At 40.5% G+C, this 27,182-nt stretch overlaps 1 protein-coding gene across 1 annotated transcript in view; it reads right to left on the bottom strand.

Moving 5' to 3' along the window:
• Positions 1-449: 449 nt before the first annotated feature.
• The window catches only part of KCNQ1 (potassium voltage-gated channel subfamily Q member 1), a 330,631-nt gene continuing 303,898 nt past the window's right edge, over positions 450-27,182 (bottom strand). Inside the window, exon 16 of the mRNA XM_064715126.1 lies at positions 450-877. Within this exon, the coding sequence (XP_064571196.1) occupies positions 674-877 (204 nt within the window). The 3' untranslated portion in view covers positions 450-673. The remainder of the gene's footprint in view (positions 878-27,182) is intronic.

Genomic DNA, 27,182 nt, shown 5'->3' with positions numbered 1-27,182 from the left:
ATGAAAAACTGATATCTTAGAAAATCTATAGCACTTTCCACTATAAATAGTATTGTTCCAGATTAAGGATTAGTTCCTCCCTGAAGAAAAACAGATTTTAAAAATCTGGTCATTATCTGATAACTGTTTATGTAGTAACACTAAAATAAAACAGAAAAAGAAAATCATTCAGTATGTGGTTTGTTATTGTCTAGAATGTTAGTGTATGTTTATACAATAAAAACAACATAAGTTATCCTAGTTTGTTTTAAAAACCTCAGTAATAGAAATAAATTGCTATCTGCAGATTCATAAACAGAATGCATTTTTTTCCTTCTAAGTTCAAGTATTATTAGAATATTATTATTACTATTATTATTATTATTACAGGAGCTCTAAATCCTTGCCATTTTGCCTGTTTTACATCATTTTGGTCTTTTTGAGAAATAAGTTGTGATCATTTGTTCAGGAGCAAAATCAACGTGGAGCTTCCAGAAGTTTTGCCTGGTGGAAGACAGCTTGGCAATCCTTTGGCTACTGTGGGTAACTTCAGCATGTTTGAGAGTAGTGGTGTGGATACAGCAGTTGCACGATTTCTTGGTTGGCTGATGAACTTAATTTCCCCCTGGTTCTCAACACTCAGTCCTGTTCCGAGGAGAAAAGTAGGAACAACCCAACCCAGGCTTGCACCACATCAGGAGATGTCATCCTCGTTCCCTGCCGGTACTGTCAGCTGCTCGTAGGTGGGCAGGGTGTTGTTGGGGAGGAAAAGCTCGGAACTGACGCTGCTGTTGCCTCTCTGAGATGATCTGTTGTTGCCCTGATCCCCCTGCTGACGGGAGACCAGATGATGCAGCATGTCTGTGATGAGGTTCAGCTTCTGGTCCATTTGTGTCACCTACAAAGGCAGAGGGCAGAGTTTCTTTAGGAGCAGCGTGCAAGAAAATTGCAACAAACAGGGTAGGATACGGGTAATATTAATTAGGATCACAGCAACCTCTGTGAAGATACCACAGATTCACAGAGATCATTAGAAATTTAATACAATAGGTTGGGGTTGGATGGGGACAAGCTTGCTAATACTCACCTCTGGTGTATGCTTTGACACTTACTTTATATCTGGCTGAACACATGACAAATGGGATTTTAAAGAGATCTGCTGGAATAGAGAACTAAGTCCCAGAATTGAAGTTCTGTGGGATTTTTTTGGTTAGCATTTGTCCATATATTTTTTTTTGTTAAATGATAGACTTGTAGCATGGTTCTATGCCCTCATAATACCAATATGCTCTAGTAAATAGCTGCTTGACTTGCAGGGATCTAATCAACTCTTAAGCTGGGACTGAGTGATGCTCTTTGCTACATTTGGGTTCAATTAACAACTCGGGCCACAAAATGCCCATCGGTGTTTTTGCTGCCATGAGTGAATAGCAGCTGGGAGTGGGACGTGAGTCAGTTTTATGCTCTCAAACCCCAGTGATACAGCATTCCCTAGGACTGCCATCTGAAATGACATGATCCCCAGCAAGCCAGAAACCAAGAATTCTAAGATGGCTGAAAATTAATTTCTTGACTGCGGGACTCCAGGTTCAGCCTGTATCCATAATGCTCATTTTCTTCTTTAGACAGAGGCTCCTTAAATTATTTAATTTCTCTTCTCCCCCCACCTCCTTTTTTCTGGCATTTCTTCTAATGTTTAGGAGAAAATATAATTAAAAAGCTGATACCCAAGAGAGGTTAGGTTATGGATGTTTTTTGGCATGCATTTGTGGTACTCAGAGGAAAATTGAGAATTAGGGGTTTCTAGGAGTGTCACCCCTTTTATCTGGCATTGGGAGTCTCCTCTCTTCACTGAGCAAAATATCCCAAGGGCAAGATAGGCACTTCTAGCTTCAAAGTCCTGCCCACTCTCTGACCCTTGGCGTGGTAAAAGCATTGAAATTCGGCAGTAAAACTCTGCCTTATGCCTCCTAATTGCTTCTTCAAGCATAGTAAGAAAGCCTTGATTTTGTCATTGCAGTCTCTGACCCATTGATCCACAGGGATCCCAAAACACTGAGTAAATTCTAGGCAAAGAGATGTAGTACTTTTTAGAAAGGGAAAAGAAAGCAAACAGGAAAAATAAACCTGTGATAGGAATAAATTGTTGCCTAAAATATCTGCTAGAAAGTAGTAGAAGGCACATAAAACTGCCAGAGAGAGCATGAGTGGGAGCAATTTATATGTGCCTGGCTGTCATCCAAATATCACACAGGATAGTAAAAGACAGTACGGCTGAGCAGAACACCAACAAACCTGAGGATTTCAGCAGAGACTAAAATGTTTTTCCACCATAGAGAAAATGCTGGGTTTTTTCAAACACTTTGTACAACTGGTAGGGAAGCAGATACAGTGATTTAAAAATATGAGGTGCCAGAGATTTATACTTTGCAGCTGGTTTTGAAAACATTAGGCAAAGCACCCTAGATGGTACATGAAACACTAGTAACTCTGGATGGAAATGGCTGTTGAAAGATGAGATTCTATGAAATGAGGAAGCTGAAGAACAGATAAGTTCAAGATTTCTAGAAGGAAACACAGACGGAAAACTGAGCATATCATCAGGTTCTCATTTCATCACTGCTTATTTCCTCCCTTAAAAAAAAAAGACACATTTTGCCCAAATGGTGCCCATTACTGATGGCAAACTTGTGATGCTCCAAGTGTCACAGCACAAATCAGTGGTAGTGAAACCTACAAAAATACCTCATTCCTGCATCCCCCACGGCCCAGGTATTGTTTGTTTTCTGAGACAACTCTTCTGGAAGGACTGCAGTGAAAGCCTCCACACAAACAGCTATCTTCAGAATGCAAAAGACAACTTTTCCTTCTACAAGACATGTCCTTTTGCTAACCATTCTAAATGAACTGGGGGATTTTTATATGCATATGTGTCTTAATTTGTGATTCCAGGCAGGGATTACCAAAGGGAACACAGGCTGGAGATATATCTGGAAAACGTGCATTCATGAAACTCTTGCAGTGATGAACTATTGAACATGACAGTAGGTTGGACTGAGATCTGGACAGTCCTTCAACAGCTGTGCATCTTGGTGATGAAGTACTGGGGAGAAGTGAGAAGTGAATATTCTTGCTGGGAAATAAATTCCCAGAGATAATTGTCTAATTTCTTCTAGGCAACAAGGCCTGGCTGCTGCAGCTGTGGAGTGCAGGAGGCCCACAGAAGCAGAGGCAGGAGCTAATTGCTATTGAGCTGAGCCAGATGAGATTAAAAGTAAAGACCTTTGTCGTCCATGTTCCTGCTCTTTGGGGTAGGGCTCTAAAGCCACAAAGATTTTGTGGAGGGAGGTCCAGAAAGCTGTTTGTGTTTAGTTGTTTAATCAGTTTTGCTTTCCATTTCCCAGGGGGTTCAGTGCCCCTGAAAGGCTTGCTCCAAGACATGCTGGACTCAGTGGTAGATTTTGGCAAGCACAGACTCCCATTGGCTTCAGTGGGCTCTGTGCCAACCTTGGACTGAATCACCAATCCCAAATAGTAATATGTTCTTTGGATGTTACAAGAGTCTGGATTTCTGTACATGGATCTTCTGCTTCTCGGGGCTCTATCAGAAAAGATGACATTGGCAAGTGAGGCAACAGTGGGCCCCCATTTTTAATTCTGCCAAAGGAGTATCTGCTTAAAGTATGAGATATTTTAAAAGGAGAAGTAAGGGTCACCAGAAGGCAGCTTCTACTGTCATCACAGGCCTCTGATGTACCAGAAAAAGAGGCTAGCTGGTGAACAGCCTGGCTTATTAACGTGCCCAATCTGCCTGTCATCATCCAAACACACATCCTGAAATACATCATTCACTTGCTTGCTGCAGAGATAATTATACCCACTAGAAAAATGTCATTGTGTGCAATATCCTTTTTATTAAGCCAGCTTTAGGCAGTTAGCATGGAGAAATGTATCATCCCCCCTGAATCATACTTTCAAACACATTTACTTGATTAGAAATTAGCTCTGATGCCAGAAGGAATAAAAGTAAAGCAAACAGAAAAACTGCTGATGTTGCTCTAATCTTAACCGCTTTGAACAACTCTGATCTCTCTCCTTAAAACAGCAAACATTGTTAATTACATAGAAAAATAACTCAGACTGATTTGTTTCCTTTAGGAAAAACTAAGTAAGCTCTTTGTAGCTGATTTATGTTTCATTAGAAGCATGATGTTTGGATGATCAGATTCTTTATATGCAAAATAATTTCCTTTGTATTTCACAGTTGTTGGGAAGAGGAAGCAGTGTTTGAACCTTCAGAAATTACACACCACAGTTATTCCTAAGTCTGACTGAAATATTGTATGAATACAAAATCTTTCCATCCTCTAAGTTAAAAAAAAAAGTAAAACCCCAAGGATCATAGATTGAGCACAGATGGAGAGAAGATTTAAACAATTTTGAATCTATCTCTTAGAAATGAATGAAATCCCATCCATGCAGTGCACTGAGAAAAAAAAAAAACAACCCAAAACCAAATAGTTCCTCATGAAGCTGAAAGGTTAGCACACAGATCTTAAATGTCACATCATGAGGAAAAGTTAAAACATGCAGTTATAATAGCCTCTCTCCATCTCTCCTGTAGGCTCCCTTCAGGTGCAGTGGAAGGCCACAAGTAGGTCACTCCAAAGTCTTTCTTTTTCAGGCTGAACAATCCCAATTCTCATAGCCTTAGTGATATGCATTTACAAAGGTAATAATATTTGCAAAGGGATCAAAGGCATTCCAGGAGGTGCTACTGAGCAAGACAGAGACTGTTTTGCTGAAAGAGCAAAATAATTTCCAATTAAAATTGTCTATTATTTTTTATCTATTCAAATTCACAAATCTTCATACTATATTGACTTGAAACACTTTGTAATTTTAAGCTTTCAGAAAAAGTTCATGGTATGATCTAGAACATAGTATGTAGCAAAGAATTTATTTCCTTGATTTTAAAAACAAAACGACCAAACCAAAACAAAACACAGAAGCCTGGTTGGCTCCAGGGACAGCTCCAGGGACAGAAGAGTCTCTTTTAAGCTCCCGTGTAATGGAGAACTAAAGGGTAGCACTTTGGAGACCTACTCCCAAAACTAATTATAGGAATTTACCAGGAAAAGGCAATGACAGACACAATTACAGAGCTGAGTGGAACAGTATTTTCAGCCACGAGAAGCTGAAGGACAAAATTTTGAGTTTGGCATAATTTCAGCCACAAAGACCACAAATTATTAATAGGTTATCCAAGTATTGCTCCATAACCTGCAGAGATCAAGGTTGATTAATACTGTTATTTAAAGCTGTGTCATCTGCTTGTCATTCTCAGCCTCAGAGATTTTAAAAGTAAATATTAAGGGTAAAAATCACAGTCCCTTTGAACAGAATGCTGTTTTATAACTACCTATGTTCTTAACATGGTTCACTGATTAAACAGATTTTTTTGTCCATAATGAAGAGAATTCTTATCAGCTCATTGCTCACTCAGTGGGTTCAGGGGGGCTGTCCTTGTTCCCAGTAAAGAGAGCCAAGCATGAAGCTGCTAAAGGAAAAGAGGAAAACCAGGATGCAAGCAACACTTGGCTGAATGAAAATGTGGTAAAGGAAGATTTCAGCTGCTTTTACAACATTAAACTCCCAAGTCTGCTGCCTTGACTTAAGTAACATTCATTCCTGTGGGTGCAGCTTTTTGGCTCAAAGAGAACTAATTCTTTAAGGTACTTTTTCAAAACAGCCAAAGAAGATTGGGGAGACCTTCATGTATTCAGCACTTTTAGTGGCCTCTTTCTAAGAGGACCCTATTGTTCTGCAGTGCAGCAAACTTCTAGGGGAATAAAAAAATGATGTTTTCTTTGAGCATCTCTCCATGTTGTATCAAATCTCTAATGTGTCTGCTGTTCAGTACCATACTCAGTAATAAGGTAGCTTTATTTTTCACAAAAACACACAAAAAGATCCTTTCTGCCAACAAAATAATCACCAGGGACACCAATGACTCAGCTGGAAAGAAGATGAAAGGCAAAAAATATTCCAGAACTTATGATACCTGTTAATGGCAATGTTATGAAGGAATGTATCAGTATTCAGTGGTACTTAACACTGAGACTGTTCTGGAAGAAAATGTGGTTATAAATCACAGTTGTCTTTGGTGGGATTCTTCCTATTTAAGTTCTTCAGAATACTTGAGGAAGCTTCAGAGAGAAACTCCCCTGGCTCCTCTTCTTGCTAAGTCCTCTCACATGTTGGTATCAGCATTTCTAAAAGTCAATACTTTATCCCAGAGCATAAAAGTTTATGCTCAGAGGACAGGAACAGGAATGATGTTAGAAGAGGCTTTGTAGAGGAGCTCAGGGATAGGTATGGGGATCCTCACAGAGAAATGATTTTAAAGATTTCTCTATTATAGTGGCAGGACCAATGGTTTCAGTATTATTAAAGAACGTTTCTTTCTTCAGGTGCATGATTCTTCAAAAATCATGGAATGTGCCTCCCTTCCACTTGCAATGCCCAAGATCCCAGATTCTTGAAAAACCCCCTATCAGAACTTCCATCTTTGATGTGTTTGTTTTGTTGCCTGAGATGAGGCAGCAGTTTTGCTGGAGGTTATATTCCTGCCCCTGAGGTGTTTAAAGGAGAATGCAATCTGCATGAAGGGAGATTTGCTCTCCAGACTGTCTGTACTTTCTCTTGAGAGTCGGCCAAAGAAGAAAATATGTGTGTGGCGTCCAGGGGAAGGATAGAAGAAGTGGAGCCAGTGAAAAAAACGCTCTACTGTAAGACTGATCATTGCTCAGAAAACAGGAGGGCTGAGCTTCTGAGGAACAAAATTGACAGGTTTTGAGGGTTACATGAACAAGTCTCTTTCGAGTCAATGAAAACATTACATGAACACTGTAACCACTGTCTTAACTGACAAATAAAATGGGTATATTTCAGGAAAAAAAGCATCTTTGGAAAGAAAGGCACTTGCTACACCCTGAGTTCTAAAATCAGCTCTATTGCCTAAAGCTATCAGTGACAATCTCTGCTTTGAGATACTAAAAATGGGTTCTGTTTTTTCAATAAACTGAGACTGTTGCTGCTCTCGTCTTGCTGTGTATTTTTATAGGAAAATATTTATCTTACACTGCTCAAAAGCGTAAAAAACCCCTTATTTTTTGTAGTAAGAGCCCTTGAACAGCTGCTGAGAATTCACCATTGGTCAGGGTGTGCTGCCTGTGCATTCAAAGAGGGGGATGACCCAGGGGAGAAAATGTTGAGCCACTGAGCCAGGATCAGAGCTCAGCAACAACCAGGATTTATAAACCAGTTGCTGGCTCTGATTCTCCAGAAGTTATCTTGGTATCAGTGAACTATTACAAAGGGCTTGACTTCTACAGTAAATTTCTAATGTACTGTAAAGAAACTCAATTTTGTACCACAGTTTTTAAAAATTCCTTTGGGAATTAAACTAGCAACATAGCACCATAGCCATTTGGTTACTGACTGTAATACCTGTAGCACTTTAAAGTAATTTTTGTTTGTTTAAAGAATTTTGTTCTGGTTGTGCAGCACAAGATCTAGGGTAGCAAATGCTCAAGCTATAGGAAATGGGAGAAATTACATGGTTGATTTATGCATCTGTTCTTTCTATTAGGATTGGGGAAGCAATTTTGATTAGCAAGTAACTAAACTGCAGAGAATAATTTTTCTTTTCCCAGTGTTCTTTTTCTCAAAGAAAAGCATGTTTTTCTAAAAGCTTCCTCAAAGTTTCTGGAAATATGACACCTCTGGTTAACTATTCACTGAGCTCCATTTCTTTAATGATTCTTAGGAGAGGGTAGGTTACAACTATAATGTCATTTTTCAGATTAGGTGTCTCCCCTGAATTATATTTGAAACCAGTGGCAGTAAGAGACATGCTCTGATGGGTCAAAAGTGAAAAACTGATATGAAAAAGCCACTTCAGTAATATGTGATGGAATAAATAATATAATATGAAATACAGCAGACCAAATAAAGAATATTAGCAGCAGGTTATCAAAACTCTCTTCTATGATACTGCCACTTTTCCCTATGATGAAACAAGCACCAACAACAGACGTTGTGCTTATGTAAGAGTGCAATTCCTTTGAGATTTTAAAACTTTTGAGGAATAGGTAGAAATCAAAGGTTACAAACAAATTAGTTTGGTTTTTTACAGGTCACCTTCATAAGATTATTTGTCTGTAACTTGCTGCTTGACTAACAGAAGCAAGGTAAGATGAATACAAACCACTCCTTCTAACAAAGAGGTCGGTAGGATGCTGGCAATTGGGAGAATTAAATTACAGGAGAGTGAAATGCATTTGGTCATGGACTGTTAGGGAGTGTAAGACCTCGAAAGATTTTGGAACAGCACTTCTTTTAGCTTTTTTTTTTTTTTGGTTGAAGGTGGAAGAGGGGCAATTTAGGCCAGGTGTAAGGAAGAAATTCTTTGCTGTGAGGCTGGTGAGGCACTGGGACAATCTGCACAGAGAAGTTATGGATGCCCCATCCCCAGAAGTGTTTGAGGGCAGTTGCATGGGGCTCTGAGCAGCCTGGTCTAGTGGAAGGCGTTCCCATGGCAGGGGGCTGAAACTGGATGATCTTAAGGTCCCTTCCAACCCAGGCCATTCTACGATGATTCCATGATTCTTTTAGAAGTGGAGAGGATTCAGAAAGGCTTGAGGGTAAAAATGTTGGGAAGGGGTGACCTAAAATGCTAGTACGTCAATGAATGAGAACCATGATGGATGTGGCTGCAGGAGATGGTCAGAAGCAGGGCTGGAAACAGCTGCCCCTGAAGAAGAGAGCAGAGAACTGGGGTCCCTGTTCAGCGCTTTTGTTGCCATTATTAACAACTTGCAAAAATATTTGGCTTCTTTAAAGCAACCAAACTGTTGGAAATCTTTTCCTGAGAGCCTTTCTTTAGTTCTAGGTGTAGTCTTGGGCCATGAGACCCATCTGCTGCCTCACCACTCCCCAGGCCTGTCCTGCTGGCCTCCCAGCACTCAGTCCATGCCCAGATGTGTGCAACACTCACAGATCTATCTGGCATCCAGAAGGCTATAGCCAAGCAATTAAAATTTGTGGTTGACTCTTGTTTTAGATAAATCAGATGAGACTTAAAACACATGGAAATTTTCAAGTTAGAACAGCATCCAAAATCTACAGTCTTTGGCCCAGCACTGCCTCAGGATACAGCATTTTTTTTTTTTCTAAAATATTACAAAGGTCAGATTTTTTTTTAACCCTTTCCTCTAAATTAGCAGTGTATCAGTAGATAAACAAGGGAGTTTGGAATATTTTTCCCTCCTTGCATGAAGCCAGGAAAGTGAAGGTGAGGGTCTATAAATATAACTTTCATCAGAAACTGCCAAAGATGATCAAATCCCCCTATCCTATTAACTGAATACTCTGATATTTTCAAGAATTAGCTTATCTTCATTAACTTTAGCCCCACCTTCAGGAAACAGTATCTCTCTGACCAGACACAACTTTCCTCCCTCTCTGTTTGAAGATAAGACATGAGTTGGCAAGAAGAGAGGGATTTTTTCTTTACAAGTGAATCAATGATATCAGAAGTATTAGAAGTTAACGTATCTGTAAAAATCGCTGGATATCCATCCAGCACCATAATCATAAACAGCTTCCCAAATTATGCTTAAATTGAAATCCAGCCTTATGGAGGATGGGAAACAGGCTTGAGATAACAAGAAATATAGAGGAAATATTGATCAAAGAAACCAGGGGAAAAAGCCCCTTATCTCTGTGTAATAGTTTGAATAGTGTTCTAGAATAAATGATGGTCATCTGCAGGGCCAGGAGCTGGACTTTGATGATCATTGTGGGTCCCTTCCCGCTCAGGATGGTCTATGATTCCATGTTTAGTGCATCTGCAGCACTGTGCAAACTTGGGTGCACCAAAGCACAGCAGGTAAGTCCTGTTATTGCCAGCACAACGTGGGGGAAACTGAGGCAGCACAGCCAGCGGCCCACCTTCAGATACAATAAACATTCCTAACATCAGCTTGGATAAGTGTCTCTAAAAAAACCTTAAAAAGGCTCTCCCTGTCCTGGCCACATCTTCCAGTCTCAAAGAAAGCCTCACAGCACTTTTCTGGTTTTTATTATCGAGACAGGGGGTTGGAAAACAGGTTGGTTTCTCATTCTCAATCCCCTTCTTGTCCAGCAAAACGTTTCTCCGTGGGGTCCCTCTGGTTGAGCACCCCGGTACCTATCTGCAGAGGAAAGAAAGGCTCCCTGTTTGGCTAACAGGCACTTGTATTTCAGATGCTTCAGCTCCACAGATGTGAAGAAAACTCCCCGTGGCTCTTGCCTCTGGAGGACCCTTTCTGCTGGCTGAGCCGTGGCAGTACAGCCTCTGAATATCACTCCATATTTTCCTTGTCAGGAGTTTGGCTGTCAGACAACAGCTTTCCCCAAGCTGTAGATTCCCGTTCCCCGTGTGGAACAGTGGCATATTTACAGCACTTTGGGGTTAAAAAGTGTAGAGTACAAGACCCAACTGGCATAAAAATATGTCCAAAACTCCTCTCCCCAGCAAAATAAACCCCAAATCAACCCAACCCCCACTGTCCCCCTCCCCCCAATAAAGAAAACAAAAGTGACTAATCTTGACCTCTCTCCAAAGGGGAATGTTTTGCTTCTTGAATCCTTGGCTCTGGCTCTTGTATGATACTGGGACTATGACTAATAGCCTCTTGCCAGAGTACTGCTGATAATTTCACCTTTGAGTAGCTGTTCTCATTCTGGACCATCATAGTATGCACTTAAGTTGCCAAGATTTTATATAAAAAAAAACAAAGAGTAAGATATACACTCATAATCCCCTGTGTTAGAAATACATTTTTCAGCTTTAACTGTAAGGTTTTGCCTGACAATTTTTCCTCCTTTCTCCAAACTGTTATTTTTCAGATGCCTGCTACGAAATGGTTCCCTTTTTCCTTCCTTTCCCTCAAACACTTTTTCTAATTCAAAACAGATTTGAGACTGCCGCTCTTTTTAAAGCAAATCTGCCATGTATCATGTCGTGTTAGGTCAGCACTGCTTATGTTATGCTTTGCACTTCACCCAAATGAGGCATCCATGCTGCTTTTCAAAGGGATTAAAAAGCCAGACTAGGTGCAGTGGCTTTCATGGCTGGAATAGATCCACATGCTATGGATCTGATCTTATGGCATGACACTGGGGAGGACATCACTATCTGCCTTTTTGCTCAAAAAGTTAAAAACAAAGATAACTTCAACTGTTATCTCAAAAAAGTGGTTTGTTTTGGCCAGCTCCTTTTCCAGCATCCAGATTCTACTAATTATTTATAATTTGATAGTTTCTATATGGGCAAAAAGGGCAGAAACCCCTTATTACTTAAAATGAGCTTAAAAATGAGTAACCATATGATGACTTCTGCAGCAATCAAACTGGAAAGGTAAAAAGAGTAGGGGAGAGAAAGGGAGAGAAGCAATTACAACAACAGTGAGTTTTGAGTGAGTTTTCCCTGAGGGCTGCTGGTAATTAAACTAACGGCAACATGAATCTCTGTTTGATGTGGTCATGAATTTGTTTTCAAAAGAAAAATCTTTAAAAAGATTCTTTCAAGAGAAATTTTTAGAGGACAAGCTCAGCATGAATAATTAGACCAGAAATACTTTGATAAATATTATTATGGGGAAGTAATTTATGGGCCATGGCATCTCAAGGTTAGAAATCCTGATGAAAAATAAGGTGGCAAGTTTGCACCCATTTTGAACACACAAAACCAGGGCTGTGTTCCTGTTGGCTTGAGCCTGCTCCTCAGAAAGGAGGCAGCCTCTTGTTTTGCCATTGCATTAAGCTTTACAAAGACACAGATGCAAGACAGAAAATTTCAGTGGGAAAGCTCAGTGGAATGAAAGAAAACCACACACAATTCCAAAGGCACTTTTCATTCCCAGGGGCTGCACAGAGATCAGAGGTGAAATTCAGTGGTGATAAAAAGTCTGTGAGCCCACTCTACTCCCCCAGCCTTTCGAAATATCATTCAATTCTGCTGAAATCATATCCTTGGAAATATCTCTTTCAGAATCTTCTAAATACAAAACCACTTGCATGTGGTAGAAATTTAAGCATCCAGCAAAACCCCACTGAAATCCAGAGAAGATGCAGGTGATCTGCACCCTCTAAAATCAACAGACATCCCAAAAGCACATTTCATTTGTTTCATTTGAGCACTACAAAAAGTGGAGGCAGATACAATCAATCACAAGCCAGCAAATAACCAATGAGTGAACTAGAATGTAATATATTTACCAGTGGAAACTCATGTTTACAAGGAAAAGAAACTGCTTGTTGGCTGTCATGGTGTTATTCATAAAGGCAAACTAGGAGATCTTAGGGATACCAGGAGCAAAACTACAACAAAGGCAACCAACTGCTAATGAAGAAGGGTTTTCAGTCAAATTTCATGGGTCATACAAAGTCATTACCATGCCTGCAGGAGTTCAACAGCTCTGCCAGTTGAATTCGGGGGGAATGAAGTGATTATTTTGTTACGCATTTTGTAGTTTTAAACATTTTTGCTTAACATTTCAAATTCTGAAGCCAACCAGCTATGCAAGAATATCAGCTTCAAATTCCAGAGTTAACTTCTGACCAACTTTCTTGCAGAGGAAACCTCAAAAACAGGTCTTCTGTATACACCAAGGGATCAAAAACTAGATTTTAAAGACTCATATCTGTTTCCTTTTTTTCCTACTGCTTAAATAAAACCTTATGGTGTTAAGCCAATTTCCCAAGACTTTGGAGGCTTCATACATTTTGAAAACTAAGAGACAGCTAATTTGACTGCTGCTGGTGGCAAGTTCTGCATGGGTTAACTTTCCCAATTCATTGCAGATTTCCCTCTGGTTTTGAGTCAGTTAAAATATCAAGGCTCTTTTCCATAACATTTTAAGCTATAATACCTTCAAAAGTAAGCAAATGTTCCTGACAAAATAACATGGTTGAAAAATGCAATGGATGACAAAGATAACAAAAAATCCTTAGTGCATTTCTTTGTCAGTAACTTCTTCTAGGAATACAGCCAGGCTGGGCATTTGTTTGGATGGTGAACCATGACTCAAAAGTGGATCTCTTGGCAGCACAAGCAACTGCTCTGTGGTGGAAGCAAAAGGCTCACAGTCTTTCCTAGCTGATTAATCATTTTGACAGGCTTGAAGACTAAATGATCTGCCCAGCTCCAGATGTTAGATGTGCATCCACCTCTTACTCTTCTGGTTCTTAAGCAGTAGCCTGAATTGCTCATTCTGAAGATAATGATGACCATTTACTGTTCAAAACTAAAAAGGGCTTTGGGCTTTGTAATATTATATTACGATAGAGGAGGCTACTACATAAGATCACACAGCACATAGAGTCTAGACATGATGAAATGCTGGAAGACTCTTCAGGCAGAGGTGGTGACAGTCTTGACCATAAAGCTTTGTGACGTTCCCCCTCTCCATTTCCCCCTCCAGCCAGGACTGTTATAATTGCACAAAGGCAGAGCATGAACACGTGGCTGGCTCTCTCCCACCCAGCCCCTGCCATTGAGGGCTGCACTATCCCTGTTAAATCAATAACAAAATGTAGCTTCTCAGTGATGGGGAGGCAGCATCTGTTTCACAGCACAGGGTAACACTCCTCAGCCTTCACAGAGAGGAACAAAAAGCAGTGATACAGTGAAAGCAAGGGAAAGCATCATGGTGGCATAAAGAAGGTACAGAACCCTGTCTGAGACAGCCAAAGAGCTCTACAGGATCTTCAGCAGCTGCAAGTCATGAGAGACACCACTTTAATTGTCACATAAAGGGTGCTCCTCCACAGAGGGACCAAGTTTGTCTTGGGCATTTGCCAGGGAGACTTCAGTGACAGTGGCACTCCAGGAAGGGAACAGCAGAGAAACAGCACGCTGTGTCTGAGGCAAGCTGCAGCCTGCTCCTCCTGGAGATTGATCACTGGTGTTCACAGGGGCAGACCATGCTTTGCTTGGAAGATCTGGGTATCACCACACAAACTGGTTCAGCTGCAGGCATTTCCTATTTTCTCTTTGCATATTTTCCTTGAATGAGTGAAAGAGGTTACTCTGGAGTAATTTGTTTTCTTTGTTCTGCTAATCTCTTTCTTTAAGTAGTATTTTTGCCCCAGTCCAATGGATAGACTAATCAGCTCCTCAGGAGAAATTCATTCACCCCTAATCATACAACCTTTGAAAAAAGTTGTCACATAGTACCTACTAAGGACTTTACAGATCAAAATGCTAACATAATTCAGAATTAATAAAGATTTTTTTTTTCATCCATTTTCATGGATGGCTCTATGGGATTTGACTGATAGCTTTAGCTCTGACACATCTGCTCTGAGATGTGAAAGGGCTTTACCTCAGTCTCAAACATCACAGCTCCTTTAGGGTGCAAGATGCTTCTGCTCATAGTACCTGAACTGTTGATTTATATTTTTATGGAATCCCTGGAAGGGATAAATAGCTAAATAGCATCTTAGAGTTGCAACACCCCTGCCCTTGGGCAGGGACACCTTCCACTAGACCAGGTTGCTCAGAATCCCACCCAACCTGGACTTGAAAAATACCAGGGCCATCAAGAAATGAATTTTTCAAGTTATATCTAAGTTTTAAGATAAATCCACAACAGCAGTGGGAATAACAAAGATTATAAACATGATCAAGTGCTTCTGTTTTCATTTTTGACCTCCAAGCCTCAAAATGTTTACCATACCCAGTACTCACGGCTGAGGAAATGGAAACAACAGAAAGTGAAATGGCTTGCCTCAGGTTCTGCAGAAAACAATGACTGAGGCAGGAACAGCACCCACACTGCCTGAGACCCCCACAACCACCACATCAGTGGATGTTTCTAGAAGGAACAAGGACTGCCATGATGACACAAGTGTCTGACACTGTCTTTTAATAGCCAATTTTCAGAGAGGACACAGGAGGTCTGGTTGCACTTTTCTCTGGCTCAGGGAGTACTCACAGTGTACATGTGCAAGTGAGTACACCATGTGGGACCAGCTCTGATATGCATTATTTATACAACAGCTCTACTGACTTAAAAACTAATAAATCCACAGCCTGCAGATGATGTGCAGACACACAGACACATCATCACAAATATAACTTTATCTTGATTCCTTGTGTTTCCCCTCCCCTGTTGCTGCACAACAGAGCATCTAGGACAATAGCAAAATAAGCCTCTGGCTAAAGCTAAGCTTGTTCAAATCACAGCATCTCTCCAATGCCATAGAAATAAGTGCCATTTTCCAGGGAACCGTTTCTACAGGAATATTTCATGCAGAGGAAACGCTGTCAAGCTTGTTTGCAATGCATTGCTGCAAAATGCTCCACACTTCCCTTACTCTCTGAGTGCCCTCGACTCCTGGTGAGCTTTTCACTGAGGAAGATGCATGTATTTGGATAGAAGTGAAGCACATAGTCTGTAACTTTGCACAATACAAGTGAAAGCACAATACAAGAGGTCAAAATGAGGTTTCTCTCCTTATGTATTGTAATTATGGTCTGTTTATAATTCTACAGTTAATTTAGGGCTTGTATGTCCCCGCTGGACAAAGCAGCTTGCCCTGTGTGGAAAATGACATTAACTCAATCTTTGCAGACTGTCCCTGAGCCTCCAAATGCTTTTGTTGGTACAGTGAACACCTGTACTAATTACGCACTTCACTCACTCGGGGGTCACTGCTCATGGCAAAGGTTTTAAATCAGCCACCCCAGGAGACAGACATCATTATATTTGTGGAGCAGTCATTCCAGCGCTGCAAAACTAGGCAACCCTGGAAACAGATTCACACTCTGAAGTCTCTAAAGGTGAAAGACTGGGATACCCCATTGCTGGACACAAAATATTGGAATGAATAGAGAAAATGAAGAGAGTAATCAGAAACTGCTATTGAAATCTGAAGTTTAGCACTATTTTTAGTGATTCTGTGATTCTTCTGACTTACATGTTAATAACATTTTTTCCCCATCTCTCATTATATACCAATTCCTGACACAGCAAAGCATGCCCCTTGTAAGCATGGGAGCAATGCCAAATAATTTAATTTTACTCACTTTGTGATTTGCATGTGCTATTTATGCACCTACAGTTATGCTGGAACTCAAATGCCAAGGTCAGCATTCATTTCTTTCACTGATGTAGTTCCCCATGAAGTCATGTTCAGTCCTTCCCAGAGAGTCCCTGTTCACACTGATGCTAATCAGCACCGGTACTTCCCTTAGCTCAATATGCAAAACGTGCAGAATCAATGGCACATTATGTGAAGACCAGCATCTAAGTGGCTGCAGGGGGCAGAGATATCTGCCTTTCACATTACTCTTCTCCTAATCACTGCATGTAAAAGCTGTCAGCAGGTTTGTCACTGGGAAATCACAGAGCAGAAGGTTACTTTAGGTAGGTGCTGCCTTCAATTAAACACAGCCAAGGTGTCGTGCCGCCCCAAGTGACAGCATTTTCCAAAGGCAAGGAGCACTGAGAGGGTGGGCAGAGCTCTCCATCCAGCTTTTTGCAGCTGCTCTGAGCCCCAGTGCCATATATGGGGTAAATAAAAGGGAAGCAGAGGCAGGATTTGTTCAGAAATAGCAAAGAACAGGAGCCAGGGCAGAAAAATAATGGAGAGGCAGGGCAGAGAAGGGATCCTTGAAGGATTTGGCATCTTCACAACTGCCTCCTATGTGAATGCTAAAAAGGATGCAAATGACCAAATACACAAATTCTTCCTAAGGTGCCTAGGAACTATAACATTCAAGCTAAAGGCAATGAATCAATATATTTTCTATCAAATTATCTCCAAACTCTTTAATCTGTACTTCATCTTTACAAGCACACAGCATAAATTTTCATCGACATGTAGATGCAAATTTTTTCTACCATTTGTGTGACCCTTTTCAGCCAGATTCATTAGGCAACGTTGGAAAAACAATAATGCCTTGAGCTCTGTGTACTGCATGAGCCCCTCTCTCTCCCTCGGCTGACTCAGGAACGGGACATGTTTTGCAACAATGTCGCCTAAATATACAATAGTCCCAGTTCACTCCTCTTTCATTCCAGAGTAAATGAGGAGTAAACTTATTGATGTCAATGGGATTAAGGTAATATAAATGCCCTGAAAAGATGGATCACAGTTAGCACTCAGAAGAGCACACTCCAAAGGTTTGTCCACTTGCACGCAACATATCCCCTACAGTAACAGAATCTAGTAAATGACACATGTCACTGCAAAGAACTCCTGTGACTAAATGGTGTATTGTGTAAAGCAAACCTTTCTTCAGTGCACAGAGACAGTCTTTTCTTTTACTTTTTAAAACCCAACCCTGTCATGCAAATTCAAGCCAAGCCTTCACTGTTCTGTTATTCAAATTTCTTAAAACTTCACAGCTTCATAGAAAACATACTATTAAAAAAAATCTAACTTAAACAGAAAACACCGAACTTGGCAGGGAATATTCAGACAAACTATAGTCTTGGAAAAGAAATTGCAAGGTTTCTAGCATACACTGTAAAAGTAATGAAAACCAAAAGTTTATCTGAAGTGTAATTTAAAGAAATGTGTTTGCATTGTTTTCAGATAAAACAATCCTGAGGCCATGTGTAAAAGTCCTGAACTGCAGGACAGTAATGAGTTTGTGAATCAGGACTGTAAACTCCCTTGCAGTGAATGTGGGAGCCATCAGGAGCACACAGGATTGAGTCAGCACTTACCAAGGCACACACATACAGCCCAGGCCACTCAAGTCTCCCAACTGCCATTTATCATTTCCTGACAGAACAGTTTCTTGGCAAGCCTCCTTTAAAAACAAATTTTTTTCCAAAACAACCAACCATTCCAGCAGGCTATGAATACTACTATAATTTGGTCTATTTTTCATATCAAGTAGACTATAGGCTCTGGTTTTCAGTTAATTAAAGAAACCTTCTTTTCAGATTTCCAAACGTCGTTTGCAGCAGGGTAGAACCCACAGTGAGCCAGCCCTAAAACAGTGCCAGTTACAGACTGAACTGTATGTAAATGGAAGGAAAATCACCTAAAACATAAATAAACCCAGGGTTTGAAGTTGCAAAGCCCAGCTTACATGACACCAAATTTGGTTGCCCTGCCAAACTGTTAAATTTGGTCTCAGATGAAAATTGCTGTCTTGGGCTTGACTGTGTTTCATTCTCCTGAACGTGTAATGGCTCTGAGCTGTCTGTCAGAATTTGAACTCCAAATGTTGTTGTTGTTGTTGTTTATTATTATTACTATTCCTACTATACAGCAATAGCACTTCAGGTCTACACACACAGAGAAGCAGCCCTTGCCTTGAAAAATGCATGATCTAAAAAGATGAGATAAAACAAGGGGTGGAGCAAAGATCAGATTTTCATTCCTGTTTTAAACACATGCAACTGAGATATGGAGGGATTAAATGTCTTTCCTGTGCTCACACATAAAATATCTGGGGCTAAACCTAGGGACTGAACCAATATTTTTCAGTTCAAACCAACTTCATCTTCCTTCATTAACCCTTCACTTACTAACTACAAGTCTACTCCAACCTGTGTTTATAAACTGAGATCTCAGAGCTGTGTTCAGCCTTTGGGCACACAGGCTCCAAGCACAGAAGGGGAACAGCACCCCTCTGACCTCTTGCAAGAATATATATGCTCAAATAGCAGTAGTTACTCAGGAACTTATCACTTGAAGCTTTAGAAAAATAGAGCTTAGGAAATAAAGTCCCATATTCTGATTTCTTATTTGGTGAAGGAAATCTGGATTCTGATGTTACTCTGCAGAGTCCTCCATGCAAGCAGCCACAGAAACAACAAACTGTGTCATGCTTCAGGGAAAAAGAAAATAATCACTTAAGGGATTTCTCTAAACATCTGACCTGCAGCTTACACATTCTTACTAAAAAAAAGAAGGGGAAGAAAGGGTAGTTACACATCTTTCAGTAAAGAATTCTATTACTCGGCCTTCAGAAGAGTTTTGTCAGGCTCAGTGATGTGACCATTTATCTGGGGAGCCTGCTCCAGTGTCCAATCACCCCCTGGGTGAAGAACCTTTTCCTGATGTCCCACTTGAACTTCACCTGATGCAGCTTCATTCCATTTCCTTGTGTTCTGACACCGGTGGCTAGAGAGAGGTGATCAGCACCTCCTCATCTGAATATTCCTAAGAATGTCTGATTTTAGATGCTCTTACTTTGGTCAAATAAACAGTCAAGGTTTTGTTTTGTTGTTGGTTGGTCCATTTTTTTTTTTTAATAGAAAGAGTAAATGTACCTGGGATTCAACTCCCAGATAAATTTCAACTCTTCATTCCAAAATATGGATATAGGAGAACATCACAAAACACTTACTAGGTTTAAAAAATAACTACAATAATATGTAGAAAAGGATCTGTCTCTTCCTATTTTTTTGCTTGGAATAGCTGAAGCTTTTGAGCTGAAACATTCCTATGAATTTTAGTCTGACATGCCCCAAATGGAAAACTTCAGGTCAGCTGGCTAAATATGCACACAATTAAAATAAAGTCTTACAGTAGGTAACGTCTTACAAAGTTTTGGTAAGGATTTGAAGCACTCCTGATAGCCAAAATCAAGAAGTGTGTATGCATATTAAACCCTAAAATACAGTTAATGGAAGACAAACTGCTTCACTACTTGGCTTCAGTACCCCATTTTTGGTTACTTTTAGAGAAAAAAAGGGCTGCCATTACATGCCTTGATCAGAAAATAGGATTTCTATTGTATGGGAAATTATGGCATATCACAGTTTTTTTAACCTCTAAAAATATCGAGATATTTCAAGGAGTGGAGCTGGCAAACTATTTTAATTTGGAAATGCATAAATTACTTTAGCTTAATAATGAATGTTGATAGTACTGAAATGTTTCATTAAAAGACTAAAAAGTCTATTACTATTCCAAAGGGCCTGAAAGGAATAAAAAGACAACAAAGCAGACTAAGTACAGCCTTTCAATGTCCTTGGATTAAAATGCTGACCACAACAAAAAAGTCTAAATCAGTAATTCCAAGAAGGTTCAATGGAAAATATTATTCAGGTAGTCCTCTTCATATAAGACAACACAGAGGTTTCTAATGGAACTTCTTTTCCCAAAAAGGCTGATTTTTGCCACCTCTAATTAAAACAAGGTGTTTAGCACTTCTTACTATTTGAATAACATCTCCTCTCCATGACAAAGCCCATCCATTTCTCAGTCCTTACTTGCCACCAGCCTGCCCTCCTAAAATGTTGCCCCAAGTACCTGCACACTGGGGAAGCACTTTGGACAGGCTTCTGAAGAACCACCTGCCACAAGGACTATCAGTTTGAAAATAATCTACAAAACTGCAGAATTGCCTGTTTCTCTGAGTGGCTCCAACTACCTCTTTCCAGCAGAAATCCCTGGGGAGAGGAACTGGTTTTCCCTGTACAGAACTGCAACTGCTGATGCTGCAGAGTAATAAGATTGCCAAAAAAACCTTTGAGTTTTTAGATGGTTGAGATCTCCAGCTTTGCTCAGGGTGAACAGGTAGCATGTTTTACCCGGGAGTCTGACACGCAGACTGTGCTGGGGGTCACTGTGAAAATACAATGGGATGGAAGTCCTCTAAAGCTAGCCAGACATTTGCCATCAACTTTAACAGCAGCAAAAGCTCAGTCAAGAATAATTAATTTTTATCAACAACACACTTTTGGATTACTCCCAAAAGCATTCAGGTCAGGGCTGGCCCTGAAGGTGCTTCAATCTGCACAGTCAAGTAGTGTCAGTGTTAGTCTACGTTTTCAAATTTTGACTAAAAAAAGTCTCTCCAAGACTTTTAGTAGAAATGGATGGAAAATATAAATCCATCAAATGATTAGAGGTGAAAATTTTCCATTAATCTCTGGTCTTACTCAGTTTCAGTGATACAAGAAACCATCTTGATCCTATAGCCCAATTTGTTAAGCCAGTTCTTGTACACATTGATCTGATTACCAGGGAAAATAGAGAGGGAAAAGAAAACATTAAGAGCTGGTCATGTGGTTTTATGAGACATGGATCAGAAATCTTAGCCCTGGTTGCCTCTTGAGGATGGTAAGAAACTTGGGTTTATGAAGGATATCCCTGCTAAAGAAGGAATGCAGAGAGATCTGCAGGCTGCACAGGGAAACTCCACGCTCCATGATACAGCTCGCAGTACCAATGGAGAATCTCAACCACTCCTGACAGGGCCAGTGCACAACCAGAAGCACCGTGTGAAAGGAATTTAACAAAGGCAAGGAAGATGTGGAGGAGCAGTGCATGGAAAACCCACTTGCACAGGGTAATTCTGGAAAACACAGAGGCGCACTGCCCTTTGAAGGAACCTTGCTCGTGTTCTGGGTACTTCCCAGGAATACTTGCATTCAAAGAGTCAAAAAGGGTAATACCTATTTCCTGGCAATCAGGATGTGCCTGCTAACTGTCTGAAATGCCTTCTTAATGAAACCTTAACCTCTGCTTCCAGGAAGACTCTTGTACCAGGCCTCTGACCCAGCTGCTGGACACACTCCTCAAGCATCCACAGGAATCTCCCTCTTTGGCTATAAAGACTTCTGTATAATGTTTAAAATCCTCTTTTCTAGACAGGCCCTGTGACTCAGTGTAATAATGACACTGCTTCTGATATGAATGGCTCTCCTTGCCACCAACCTCCTCCCTGCCTTTCCCCCAAAATAAAAAATCCTGGTTGGAAACCAAAACAAATAGTAGATTTTTATCATGCAGAATTTGTTAATAATACTTTCCCCGAAATAGTTCCCAGGCCTTTTTAATGCTCAAATAAAGGCCCAAACATTTACAGCCAGCACTCTAAGCCAACTAATAATTTATTTGAGCCATATTGAAAAGCTCAAGGGGGATTTTGAATGAAAAATCTAGTGAATAAAATGATAGCCAAATACTGCCTTGGAGTCCTGCCACTGTAATACACAGGATGCATGGAGCTCTGTCAGTGACAGACACATCTGAAAAACAGTCAATAAGAGGAGAGTTAGGTCTTGTCAATCTAGAGCAGAAAAGATTATGTCTTTGAGTAAACCACGAGCTTTAATATTTCCCAACTTCAGTAGCACACAGATGATTAGGTGATAAATGCCTATTGCCTTAAAAACTAAAATTCATGTATATATATATTTAATCATTTGACAATAGGATAAGAAAGGCAAAACTCTACTTTCAGAACTTCATGGGAAACTTAATACAGGGAGAATTCCCAAAGATTCTACTGACTCTTACAGAATCTGCATGTACAGACCAGGATTAAAACTCACAGAATTAGGAAAAAAGGAAGAATTTTTTTTCAAAGTCACTTCAGAACGATAAAATTGCTTTGAAGTATCTAAGCCAAGCTGATTTTCAGGACTCAGCTTCCATCTTTCCAAACATAAAATAAAATATATATCAAGAAGTAAAGAATTTTAGGGCATGTAAAAAAACTATCTTAGTAATTTGCAACATAAACTTAAGAACATGAAAAAAATTATTCTCTAACTGAAAAAGTTTTCCTTCCTCCTTTTGTTCTGTCTCATATTTTTCACCCAAGTTCATAGCTGAAAGAAAATGAATTCATATAAGAGTAGCAATATGAAAAAATAGTCCTCACAATTTACTGCACAGTAGTTTGTTTCCAATATTGCAATAGATGGGAGTTTGAAGCACCCTGTGGCTTTGGCTGGAGCAAGAGCACTGGTTTAGCCTTGATTTGAACCTGCTGTTTACAACACACTGCAAGCCCTTCCCATATGGCTGACTTTTAGTGAGGTTTATGTGAAAAAAAACCCCACTGCCAACCAAACACAGGAAAAAGGAAAATATTTTGCATGTGTGTATTTATTTTTACAAATACTTTGGAGTGCAAAATGAATTCATATTACAGAAAATGTACATTTTACTCTGATGAAATAGCTGTGCTGCTCTTTTGCTTGCTATCTGGCTTACATGTAGCACACAAAAGACGTGGGACGTTCCAGTTGCAGCCCCTGAAGAGACTGCATGTCCAAACTGCTGAGGTTTTTGCAGCTTTCCTGAACTGGGCTCCTGGTGCCTTTTAAACATTTTGCCCCATTAAGCACCTTGGGGATACTCTGTGCAAGTGAGTATGCACGTGAGTGTATTTAATTGATTGTTTCACCTTCTGAACTATTCAGAAATCTGGAAATTACTTTCAACGAGCAAACAAACCACTGGAATAATCTCTGGAACTTATCTCAACCTCTGGAGATTCCAACGTTGAGCTAAACACACCAGGAAGGCTGGATTTGTATTTCAGCACTTCTGTTTCCAGCTACGACCCAGAATCAGAGTTGAAATTTAAGAGGAAAAACAATTTATAGCTACAAACAACTCAAGGCTAATTTAGCAAGGCTCACTTGTGTAGCATTTCATGTGTCCCAACTGTCCCTTTGCTGCACAGGCTTAAGCCCCAACCAAGACTTATGGCTGTGAGCACATACGTGCACTGAGATCATTCCTCATCCCACTTCTCAGGGAGCAGGGGGACAAGCACAAAGATATGTCTTGGTGATACCTTGGTTCCAGAGCACACTCCATCTCACAGCTGCAAAACAACCCAAAGAAGAAAGATGCTGTCATAATTAAAAGTATACAGCATGGGCTCATGAGATTTGGGTCTTGAGTGGATTGTTTGAGACAGAGAGCTCTGAAGTATGTAAAGAATTTAACTACTAGTCCCATGGTTTCTGCTCCATTTTTCATCCCTAGCTGTGCACGTTTCTGCTGTTGCCACAGCTCCCAAAGTGTAACACACCTCTCTGACTCACAGTGACACTGTTGTGGACGCAAATACATCTTTACACAAGGCAAACAGATTCCAAGCAGCTACAGAGCTGGGAGGAGAACAGATTTACAATTGCAGAAGTGGACTTGAGCCTCCCAAATAGAAATGAAGGGCATACAAACTTCTGAACTTTGGGAAAGTTTAAATCTGTCTTTTCTCAACTCACAGCACTCTGACTCAATACTCATCTCAATGCCTCACTGCAGTTTGGGGAGACAGGGAATAATATTTTTATTATTTCCATTCTACAGATGGTCGAGCTGAAGCACTGCAAGGTTTATTGACTTACTCAGAGTTGCACAGCATGCTTGAATGGAAGCAGAACCCCAGCTGGCCTGATTCCCACTCCTGGGCTTTTAGCTGTTACACTCTCCTGTATTTGCTCCTTTTTACATCTGATTATTTTACTGCTCTAATCAGCTCCCCATTTTATACTCAAATTATATCCTTAGGTTACATTAAACCCTTTTGTCACATTACCCAGACAAGACTATAGATATATTTTTTCAGCCATGCATAGGTAGAAATTTAGTTTCTTTTGTTTAACTGCAAACATGCACAGGGTCAGTGAAGGGATCCAGACTGAGAAATTATTTCTCTGTTCATTTTCATGTTCACAACATGAATTACATTAGGAGCAGAAATCAGTCATTAGCATCTCTCTGTATTTACTGAAAAACTAATAAAACATCACATTTTAAATGCTTGTTACTGCATACTTTTGTTAGCATATCACCTCTCCCACTACCAATGACAAAACAACTGACATAGCTGGATCTTGGCTGAGGCTGCTACAGAACAGCAGGAACACTGGTGAAGCATCTTCCAAAACTGAGTTATTTATCTGGCCAGGGAGATTTCCCCTCCCCCCCCCCCCTTTCTCTCTCTCTTTCTGAGCTTGCTCATGAACCTGACCCAACACGTTTCCAGAAGAGACTCTGCGGTTGTTGTTGCCAGACAATGCCTGCAATCATTTTTCTCCAGCCGTACATCCAAACTAGGGGGGGAGGGAGGGAGGGGGGGAGGAAGAGAGAAAAGCTCTTTTGTTTGGAAGTGTGAAGAGCTCTGTCGAAACACGTCTCTTCAGGGTAGTTTTAAGTTGCAGAACTGATAAGAAAAAAAACCCAACGTAATGATTTCCCTCTGCTTGCTGTGCCTACCCTCGGAGCACTCCCCTCTGCCTCTGGTGCCCATTAGGAATGAGACAACTCTTGAGGAAAAGACCCTCCCTGCAGGAATACATTCACTCCACTTCTATTTTTTTCCCTATGTTTCACAGAATCATAGAACCATTTGGGTAGGAAGATGACCTCTAAGATCATCGAGTCCCACAGAAATCTGGTCTCTGCAATTCTCCCCCTCACCACCACCAGGTACTCCCAAAGGGGCTTCTGTCTCCACATTAAATTGATGGAGTGTCCCAGTGTAGCTGACAATCTCTGCTGATCAGGCTCTTGTGCTCAAAACTGATGGACTGTGGGGCTCCCAGAGGGGAGGGCCAGTGCTTATTTGGAGGCTCTCTTCCATGCACAAAGTATGAAACTTATGAGCTGGGGAAACTGCCTCTGGCCAGAACCCAGTCCAGGGAAGGTTTACGTGAAAAATAAAAAAGTCTCTTAATGGCTTAGCAATAAAACCATGGGATCTGCTGGAGCATCTGACAGGCAGAGAGAGTTAGTTTACTCATGATTTAACGTGGTTCACAAAATTGAAGGAAAGACATCATGCATTAGCTTGAAGTGGCTTGCAAAAGTGGTATGTAAGAAGCAATGTAGCATCCACAGGGAAAAGCTCTTGATTGCAAGGAGAGCGGGAAAAGAAGCCAAACTGTTCTTTTCACACTAATTAATTAAATAAATAAGATTCCTGCCAAAAAGTTGCCAACTGCCTTCAAACTGTAGAGTAACGTGTTCACACTGGATTAGCCCAGGAACGTAGCAGTTCCTGTCCATTCCTGCTTACAATTTTTTGAATTATTTTTTAGTAGAATAAAAAAGGTGCCTTTGCTTTGGAAAGAATTTTTTAATGTGTGACTACTGCAATGCAGAATAAAAGAGCCAGCTTAATCTTTTTATGAAAGATGAACAAAATAGATTGGTCATCGTTCAAGTTTGTTCTAGAAACAAGCTGGACTTAATCCTTTCAATAACAATCCCTGAATCTGTTCCTACAGTACTTTAGACATTTTTCCAAGGAAAAAAGATACATACCTAATCTCCAAGGTACCCATACTGCAAATCTGGATCCTGCTATGCTAGGCTACTCTGTTACATCAGGTTTATTTTCTCTTCAGAGAGAGAGAAAAAAAAAAGAAAAAAAAAGACTAAACAATCAGAGGAAAACTACAGTTAACTCGGGGAAAAGGGGAATTTTCCAGTTTAAATAGATGTGCAACCAGTGACAAGCATAAGCTGTTTATGCAATGAGCTTCATCATTTTACTGTGGCTCTGCCAGGTTACACTGTCTCACTGTCTAAAACTGAAATTTACTCTGTGTGTGTGTTACTCAGTTTCTCTGGTGAAGTGAAAGAAGAATATGCTCAGATCCTCTCTGCTCTTTATCTCAAGGACAGAGGTTTGCACTTCTACATGGTTAAAACCAGGTATGAGGTAATTTTCAGCATTCCTCATGTGGTAGAGAGGAAAATACACCTAGAAAATATATCTCTCACCAATCCTAACCAAATTAATCAGTTACTTCTGTGGATTAGTGATTTAAGGAAAAATAGGCAGGCTGAGATAGGGCCTCATAGACAAAATTATCTACCATATAATGAAGAAAGTTCACACATTCTTCCTTTACCAAATACCTCCCAATAGTCTGGGGCCATCTGGAAATACATACCCCCCTTTTGAAAAGCTTTTACTTTCACTTTCTTCAAAATTAATAACAACTTCAGGGGCTTTTTTTTGACATCTGATGCACACACATCTTTCTCCACAAACAGAGACAGTGAAAGTAACAAGGACCTTTGGCACTGACCACAGAATCACGGAACGGTTTGGGTTGGAAGAGACATTAAAGCTCATCCAGTTCCAATCCCTTGCCTTGGGCAGGACACCTTCCACTATCCCAGGTTGCTCAGAGCCCCATCCAGCCTGGCCTTGAGCTGGCCAGGGATGGGTCATCCACAGCTTCTCTGGGCAACCTGTGCCAGTGTCTCACAGTAAACAATTTCTCCCTAATATCTGATCTAAACCTTCTCTCTTTCAGTCTGAAGCCATTCCCCCTTGTCTTGTCACGACATGTCCTTATGAATAGTCCCTCTCTAACCTGTAGGCTGCCTTCAGGTACTGGAAGGCCATAATTAGG

Source organism: Zonotrichia leucophrys, chromosome 5 (assembly GCF_028769735.1).
Source record: "Zonotrichia leucophrys gambelii isolate GWCS_2022_RI chromosome 5, RI_Zleu_2.0, whole genome shotgun sequence".
Lineage (NCBI taxonomy): Eukaryota > Metazoa > Chordata > Aves > Passeriformes > Passerellidae > Zonotrichia > Zonotrichia leucophrys.
This window is presented reverse-complemented; position numbering and strand designations above follow the sequence as displayed.